This window comes from Artemia franciscana, chromosome 10 (assembly GCF_032884065.1).
Source record: "Artemia franciscana chromosome 10, ASM3288406v1, whole genome shotgun sequence".
Classification (NCBI taxonomy): domain Eukaryota; kingdom Metazoa; phylum Arthropoda; class Branchiopoda; order Anostraca; family Artemiidae; genus Artemia; species Artemia franciscana.
The window spans coordinates 4,562,946-4,572,588 of record NC_088872.1 but is presented as its reverse complement, the minus strand read 5'-3'; the positions used below and the strand labels follow the sequence as shown (position 1 = coordinate 4,572,588).

Sequence of the window (9,643 nt, the reverse complement as noted above, 5' to 3'; positions counted from 1 at the left end):
GCAACGGGCCTTTTAGTCTGATCAGTCGAGTCACCTGGTGATTCGACAAAGGGCTTCACTTTACTTTAAAAATCTTCCTCCAACCCTTATGCGCAAACATATATACCAGATTACATACTTTCCATATATTTTTCCACACGTCACCTTTTTCTCCAAATAGATTTAACGGCGAAAAACCTAAGATGACAAAATCAAGAGACCGAAAAATGCATGGATATTATTTTAGCTATATATTTTCACATTAGGGGAGTGATAAAGCAAAGTGATGCGCTATTAGGAATGACATAAATAATTATTTTAGATTTTTAAAGCCGTTTTTGGAATTTACTGTTTTTTCTTCCGAAAATGAGAAATTGCGTGGCACTTGTCAGTTATAACAACTACACTGAAGAAGTTTGGTCTGTTTGATCTGAGTAAAATCGGTTTCTCTCTCTGCATTTGGAGATAGTTAGCTTAGTCTCAGTGAGATAAACTACTATACAGATATATCTTAGTTAAATATTTAATATATAGTGTTAGTTACCCTAGGTGGTAAAATTCTAGTTACTTGACTTCTTGCTATCTCAGTAAGGGTTTAGGTCATGAAAATGAAACTTTCAGGAATGAATCTACAGACTAAGTATGTCCTGGGAAGGTATTTTGAAGTACCTACCTCCACTTCTTCTGCCTCTAGAGGGCCCTGACCTTTGATGACCTTTAAAAATATGTGTGCTATAAAAGTGAAACCTTGCAAAATAGATCTTCTGCTTAATTGAAGTACAAAAAAATTGTTTTCAGCTTCGTAAATTTGCTCAATTCCATTTTATAAGGTTTTAAAGATATGCAAATACATTTCCTAAACTAAAAAAAAAAAACATTGATATGGCTCAAAATTTTTCTCAAATAACAGGAATTGTATTTTCAGAACTAAACGTAGATAAAAAGTAACTAGTAACTGAAAATTAAGGTAAAATGTTGTTTTGTCAAATTTCAATAGGTATAGACCTGTCATGTAGGCAAATTTCAGGGCCCTCTAGAGGGAGAAGGAGTGGAGATGGGTGTTTTAAATTACCTTCCCGGGACGTACTTTAGCCTGTGGACCCATCCCTGAAAGTTTCATTTTCCTAACCTTAACCCTTTCCGAGATAGCAAGAAGTCAATTAACTAGAATTTTACCCTAGGTATTTAATATAATGCTTCTGGGTGGCCTGATTTCCATAATTTTTTTCCGTAGTTTCTATAATTTTGTTATTAAAGTCTATTTTCATCATATTTTGGTAAGTTTCATTATGATTAACGCAACTTCACATCTCGAGTGTGGTTGATATAATGGACAAGTACCAACCGTACATTTGATTCGGCTCATTTAAAAATCCTAGTTCTATTGGAACCATTTGGAAGGCGCTCCGATATGATCATAACCTAGGTTCATAGATCTGGTGTCACTTCTGTACATCATCAGTTATTTCTACCTGACGTACCGTGGTAGCGTAAGCAAGGAAGCGTTTACGAGGTACCCGTCTACCTTTGAAACCAGTTGCTTTTTACAAAAGGGTGTATATTCTTATCAAAATGTTATCAGTTAGTATTTCAAATCTCAGCGCAGCGAGAGAGGATTTAATTGTTGCAAGGCAGTTCTAAAGAAAAGTCCCAAACCGGAGACAATTTTCCACACTCCTTGCTGACAAGTCTGTGTCGAATGTTTCCTAAATCAAGTGTATATGTTGTTGAGGCTACAGCTTCGTCTTCTTTTACTAATTGTAAGTGTCATTGTCATTAATTTTACTTCAATTCTGTCTGTCATTGCCACTAGGTTCTGGCCATTTAAAGCAGGAAATGAACTAGAAATATTTATTAACAGAACATTAGGTCTTGGTCCTCTTCAGTACTTTAGAATATGGTCCTTAGCTTGTTTATCTGGCCCTCCACCAGTCCATCCCTGAAAGTTTCATTTTCCTAACCTAAACCCTTTCCGAGATAGCAAGAAGTCAATTAACTAGAATTTTACCCAAATCTTTTGTAGCTAAGGCAGCCTATTAAGAGCAATGTACTACTAGAGGAATTTGCTGAAGCCCACCCTCCCTCTTTATAAAATTGTTGGCTCCATCGTCAGCTATAATTCTGCTTTATACCAGGTCACTACCAAGAGGTCTTCTCTATTAGTTAAAGTGAAAATTAACTAGAAATGTTTGTTAACTGACCATTATGTATTGGTCCTCCTCAAAAAATATTTGTTTTCAATGAAAGTAAAGAGCGACATCAAACCTAAGGCGAACATAGATTATTCAATTTTTGAAGGGGTCCGCTCCTCCTAATGTGCACCATCTTTTTTCACTTTTTTCCTGAAATATTTCATCTGTGAAAATCCCTGTTTTCTGCTACCTTTCGTATTGATATTTTAGCATTTTAATACCAAAAAAAAAATGTCGGAAAAAAAATGTGTATATATATATAATATATATATATATATATATATATATATATATATATATATATATATATATATATATATATATATATATATATATATATATATATATATATATATATATATATAATATAATATAATATATATATATATATTAATATATTTATATATTAACATATTAATATAATATATATATTAAGGCACCTCTCGTAGAAAGTTTCAAAATGTTGACCTAAGAAGCTTTTTACCAAAATTATTCACTAGAGACAACCGACGCATTAGCGTTATTAAAGTAAAAAAGGCGGAGATAACAGAACTGATTCCTGGTTGTAGTTGAGCTAATGTGCAAATAGGGGAATAAATTTGATGGAAATGCCAAAATTAAGGAATAAAAATTTGAAATTTGGGAGGAAAGAAAAATTAGTCCTTTTTGTCTTGCATAAATTAAAATATTCTGAAATTTAACTGTGATTTTCAATCACGCTCTTGCTGCCGTTCCCGTTTTCAATCACGTTTAAGTTTCGTTCTCGATTTTTGGGAACGAAAGATGAAAAAAAAAGAAAAGAAAGAAGACATTTGCTTGCACCAGAGTAGTTAAAAAGACATTGAAGGGGAAAGGGGGGGGGGTTCAATTTTGTGAAACACCCTTTAATGTCTGTATCTCTAAATCAAAGTATAACTTTTGCAAAACAATGCTTCGAGATAAAAATTTCATTTGTTTTTTTTTTTAAATAAAAACAGGACATCCGTCCATCAGCACTCATACAACATGTTTTTTTTATGAGGGTCTGTATATATTTTCTTCCTATTGAGGGAAGGTCGGAGGCAAAAAAAAATTGACAAAAAGTTTCAAAAAGTGGACTTAACCATTTTATGAGCTTTGGAAACCCCTCCCCATAAAAGAATCCATTAGCCAGCACCTTAATTAATGATTTGCATCTGTGCGCACGCATACCTTATCCAGGCTTTCCAAAATATGAGGAGGACTACCACCCTCTCACTACGTCTAAGAAAGTGTAAATTCAACGCATAAACTCCTAATGAAGCAGAAAATGTGCGGTAATATCCCATAAAAGAATAATTAAGCAATGATTATGAAGCAACAATATTCCAAGTATACTGTCAATAAATGATGAAGCTCTTAAAAGAATGACTAAAACACCAAATATTTGTTGAACTTAGCACAATGACAATGTGAAAACCCAGTATCCAAAGAAAAAAAAAATCTAGTTTTGTTAAGATATAAACCAGTGCAAAACACCAAATATTGATTGAACTTAGCACAATGACAACGTGAAAACCCAGGATCCAGAGAGGAAAAATCTGGTTTTGTTAAGATATAAACCAGTGCAAAATAGTAGATTCATTTTAAATTTAAACACGGACTGTATAAAAATAACTAATGAAGCGCTTCTAACAATAAAAGTATGGTGGGGCAGGATTTTCTTGCATTTTTATGGTTGTTTAAGCTATGTTGTTACCTTTGATTTTACAGAGTCAGTATAAGGAATATCCCAGTAAGTTTTTTTTATTTTTTTTATAGTCCTGTGCACTGTACGTCCTATATGTCCTATATTTCCAAATTTCCAAAATACACGTTCACAGTAGTAATTCGAACGGCAATACGTTTCAATTTATAAGTTTTTATAGAATGGCAAAAAAACACTTCAAAAATATGTTTCAACATTTTCTTTTGTTTTTGACATATCGTCTTTTGTAAATAAATGATTTTTATCTAGTCTTCATGATAATACAAATAAGGTATTGATAATAAAAGTTTATAATTGTGACTATTTTAACATTTTAGAATAGTAAATAAACGACATTCTGGAAAAAATGATACTCTAATTATGTTGAGACCTACATAAGATACGGGAACCCGGTTTAGACCAATCTATCAAACATTTGTTTTTTAATAGGGTGAGCTGCAATTGGTTTTGTCGCAAAAAGTGGGGTATAATACCTTTTCAACCTCCATAGCCGAGATGGTGTTCGACAAATGAGTGCCTTCATGATCATGTTCACATACCATATGTTTTCCTTTGAAGGGGTGTACGGATAGAGGAATCTGGGAGCCTGGGACCTCTTAAGAATCATAAATATTCCTGAATTTCCAAAAATTTCTAGCTTGAATTATCAAATAAAATTTTTATTTTTTTTTAGTAGCCCGACCCTAACAATAATACTAACGTGTGTGCCTGCCTTATTAGTTTTTGTTGCACATGTTCCCAATAAGTGTTTTGTAAGTATTTTCATGTTGAGGATTTAGTATTACTATTTTAATTTTTTTAAGGGTTCCATTAAAATGACAAAAAAATCTTCCAAAATTTCATAAAAAATCATTCTTGTTGGATTGATCTAGCGATAAAACTGTCAATTTTTCTTGATCTTCGTAATACATTGATAAAGTACATATTTTTTACTTTTAAGACCAAAATTTGTCATCAAGAAAGAAAGAAATTTGCATGGCTTTTTGTCCCCGATCTTTCTATGACTTGGTGAGTTATGTATGATCCCGTGGAAAAAATGTCTCATAACACCTTTTGAATTATTAAGCCAGGGTGGCATCTACTTCACAAACGAGCAACGGCATCATCATAGTCATAATATTTTAACTTATTTCCCCCTATAGTAGTGAAAATTTTCCGACTGACAGCAGGACAGTTTATGATTCTTTTTTAGAATGTCTTTTATTTTTTTAGTATGTTTGATATTGGGTATTTAGCAGTAGTATCTTTATATTTTCCCACATTTTGTTAGAATAACCACATCTTCCAAAATTCTCTGAGTATATGCTATATAAATGTGTCGACTCACTAGCGTCAATATTGAGCTCATACTAAAGAAATTCTAGAAAAATTCGACGAATTTACCCCACTCGAATGGAAAACACATTTTTGCCCCCCTCTCTTTCTAAAAATACTGCGAATTAATAATATTGATGGAGCTTTCAATTTTTGTTGGCCTTCCCAATGAATGTATGCAATCGGCCAAAATTCGTCATCGACAAATGACTAAAATGTTAGCGTAAGACTTTTCGTTCTTGATGATTGAATCCTTTAGCACCATTCTATACTAAACTTATATGCATAGAAACCAACATAATTAAAGCAATGTATTTCACGCCAAAGTTTTTAGCACCCTAGTGCCATGAATATTGTCAGAAAAAATTCTGCCTTTTGTGCTAACTTGAAATATGAAAAATTCGTAATTTTAACTTTGCCCGGCAAAAATTATATTTACAGTTAGAATCATCGTATTTATTAACTTCGTCGTCCTTCTGATCTTGATCAGAAACCTGAGCGTTTGATAAAATGACTATTTTCTCATCTTATTGGAACATATACAAATTAAAATATATCCAGAGTTTTTTTTTTAGTTTTTCTTATTGCCTCGTGGTTCGGGCTGTTCGGTCTTACCTTTATTGTGTAGGTGATATCCATGTTCTAGGTCTTATTAGTTTCAGAGTGGGTAGATGGGGCAGATTTACGAGAGGGTTTTTGAGATGTTTAAGCATTGAATTTTTTGAATCGGTGTATCTTTGAGGGGAAAATTGTTCACTGAGCGCATTTTCACTAGAAAAACGGAGCTTTCGGTGCATTTTCACTTTTAGGCAGCACAACTCTATTCCATGCAACTGACAACACTGCTAAGTTTTAATTATAATCACGTTTGGGTGGTAGTCCTTTTGAAAAAAAATACTGCCTATACCCTGTGAAACGTGCCAAGCATGATGGAAGTATACCACGTGTGGTGCCAAGTCTGCAACTTGTGGTGCCCCGAAATGCATATCTGGTAACAGTCTAACAGAAATAATCATACAAATCCCCCAAACAAATGAAGGCCCATTCACAATGAGATTTTACTAATACGGAGATTTTTCAGAATTTTTCCTTATAATTTTTGAACCAATCATAAAATTCTATGAAAGGTCTTATTGGCTCAAATCAGCGCTAGCTGTGTGTCAACATTAGTAAAATCTCATTGTGAATTGGTCTTAAGCAGGACCACGGTAATCCTTGCGGTTTCAATTTTCTCTATTTACCCTCATTAAGAAAGCTTGTTTTTTAAAAAACCGAAACCTGACCATTGTTCCCAGTCTGAAACATTGAAGAGAGTTACGTAAGCTTTAGCATTTAAGCATATTTATTCATTAGTAGGGTACCACGAAACCGTCATAGGATGGTTCTAGTCATTTTTATGCTGACTATGCTAAGTTGATTTTATGCAAATAAAAAAGGTTTTAAACGTAATTAGTGAGAATGAAATTTTTGTTCAAGTGAGGAAAAAAGCTAGTTTAGAACTACAAATGTATTTCAATTAAATGCAGGCATTTGAAAAACTTTTTCAATTAATATGTCAAATATATATATATATATATATATATATATATATATATATATATATATATATATATATATATATATATATATATATATATATTATATATATATATATATATATATATAATATATATATATATATATATATATATATATATATATATATATATATATATATATATATATATATATATATATAGATATATATATATATATATATATATATATATATATATATATATATATATATATATATATATATATATATATATATATATATATATATATATATATATATATATATATATATATATATATATATATATATATATATATATATATATATGCTTTCCCAATTTTGCTTACCGGATGAAACTTTTCCGCTATTTTTCTGTCTTTTTATTGATATGCTAAAATATCAATACGAAAGGTAGCAGAAAACAGCGATTTTCGCAGCTGAAACATTTCTTGAAAAAAGTTAAGAAAGATGATGCTAAAACTCAACGTGACCACAAAACCATTTGACCATTTGAAATCAAGACGTATGATGTATATTTTGTAAAGTTTTTTGTTAACGCATGGTTATCAGCTCAACCGTTGTCATTAACTATGTCTGAGAAATCATTAAATATTTCCTTTTGAATTTATCCCAATTTAGAAAGTAATAACATCTACCCGCGAATTTCCTAGTCTCGTAACTCCTAACTACTGCTTAAAAAAAATAAACAACTAAATCTTTTCCTCAAAGTCTTTCTATTTTTTGACAGTGGTATGATTGCAAAGAGAATTTTTTTTCTAATTGTGACTTATTTCCTTTTGAATTTACAGTGGAGTCATCTACCATCGACCAGGAATATCATTTAGCATTAATATCTGCACTTTGTGGTGTTGCTGTTGCCATCATTACCATAGCCGTGCTAATATTGTAAGTGTCCTCTTCTCCTTTTTAAAGGGTTTTTAAGAATGTTTTCATTGCTGAAGAACCTGACATTCTTTATTTTTTATATTAAATAAACCACATGGTTCTCAAATATTTTATTTGATTATAATTTAATTTTAGCTTTGGTGTTGAAAAGGAAGATCGTGAATTCCTTTTTTCATTGCGGGCTTCAGAAGAAACAAAGTCTAAATAGATAAGTACTAGGTATCATCGTGCTTTAAAGCTGTAGAGCAGTGGCAGCTCAAACCTCCCTTGCACCCGATTCAAAGTCTTAATTTAAGCCCCTCCCCCCTCCTGTCCCCCACAAAAATCTTCAGGCCAAATTTTAGTAAATCTTCGTTAATTAACAATTTTTTTTTAATTTATCAATTAATGAATATTTATTTTTTAATTTATTATCTAGATTGTTTAATTTTTATTTTCCTTATTAATTAATTGGTAATTTATTAATTACACCCTCTACATTATTGTAATAAAAATAAAACTAAAAAATCTACTAAATAGTTATATCCGTTAGATTGTTTATTCAAAATTTTGCGCCCAAGAATTTCTACGGTTGGGGCAAGTGCCCCCTTTGTCCCCCTAAAACTGCATCTGCCGTCGAGGCATGATAGTGGAACTGGAAGTGCGGATAAAATACTGGGTGCAGGTGCAAGAGTCGAAGGTATAGAGTTGTGCAGAACAACGGTATTCTGTTGTGAACAACAGCTTGCTCATGACGCTTTGGTCAATAGTTTCATCAATCAATAGTGATCAATAGTGATTCATTAATCAATAGTGCTATTCTAGTTTCATCTCACAATTGCATTAATTAGCAATATAATAAAAAAAAACAAGTTTTTTTTTCAAATAAAAATAAGGAGAAACATTAAAGCTTAAAACGAACAGAAATTATTAGGTAGATCAAGGGGGTTGCCTCCTCCTCGACACAAAGGTTTTTTAGTTTTTTTGAAAAAAGCTTCTTATTGTTCCGATTAAACTAACATAATGAAAATTGAGACGGAAAAGAGAAAGCAAAAATACAAAAAGAATTTTGTATAGGAATTCTGGCGAATTTTCCCAGTGTATAATTCCCCCTGGAAAATTCACTCCGTGGAAACTTCCCTTCTCATGGAAAATCTTGTTTTCTAGCTCTAAGGTTTGATTTATTGTCTTTTCCATCTGTTTTTCCCCTTTGTTGTGGCTTTTCTAAGAACTTTCCATAAGAAGGAGAAAACGTAAAGGGAAGAGTGGCATTTTCTAGGTACCTTTCAAGTACCTTGGAAAAACTATTGGAAAAACTACCATGGTCAGTCTTCGCTACTTTACTTGAAGTCGAGGGTGCATCCAGGATTTTTTCCGGGAGGGGGGATACAAAAAAAAATACTTTGGAAAATTCATCAAAACTTGTTAGGTTATGCATTTTAATTGCATTTTTACAAGTTAGGGAAAATATTTCTGGGGGTGGTTCAAACCCCCTAACGCCCTCCGTATTCTCTGTATACGGCCTTGTTGGAAATTTTTCAATGATGAAATCCACATATATTATTTATTTTCCTTTCTGTTTTAAGCTTATAGCTTCGTCCAAAATCTTATGTAAAAAGGTGTACTACTTGCAAACCGCAAGCCTTGAACCATCATTAGATTTATAAGTAAATCAGTGAAGATTTAATGCAGTCTTGTCGTGAAAGAACAGCTTAGACACCAATACAGTTATGAAAACTCGATTTATTTTTGGGACACAGTGCGCGGTAGCGATGCTAGCGGCTGGAGACAGGAAACTGGTAGCACAGCGTAGATAACCAATATTGGTATTTAAGCTGTGTATTCAACAAAACAAAATTGCGTTCCCGCCTATGGTGTTGTAGTACCATCTACGCGTCGGAGAGCGGGCATGGAGGAGACGCCAAGTTCAGAGCTCTGTACCAAAAGCTTCTCATGGGCGAGACAGGAGTTTTCATAACTGTATATTGG

General features: G+C 32.4%; 1 protein-coding gene across 2 annotated transcripts in view; it reads left to right on the top strand.

Annotated features, from left to right (window-relative positions):
• Positions 1–1,509: 1,509 nt before the first annotated feature.
• LOC136031681 (uncharacterized) overlaps positions 1,510–9,643 on the top strand; it is a 32,666-nt gene continuing 24,532 nt past the window's right edge. The window contains exons 1-2 of one of the 2 annotated variants that reach the window (XM_065711358.1): positions 1,510–1,739; positions 7,579–7,675. In XM_065711358.1, the coding sequence (XP_065567430.1) occupies positions 1,679–1,739; positions 7,579–7,675 (158 nt within the window). In that variant the 5' untranslated portion in view covers positions 1,510–1,678. Of the gene's footprint in view, positions 1,740–3,863; positions 3,925–7,578; positions 7,676–9,643 lie in introns of those variants that run through there. The other variant, XM_065711359.1, reaches the window with a different exon arrangement.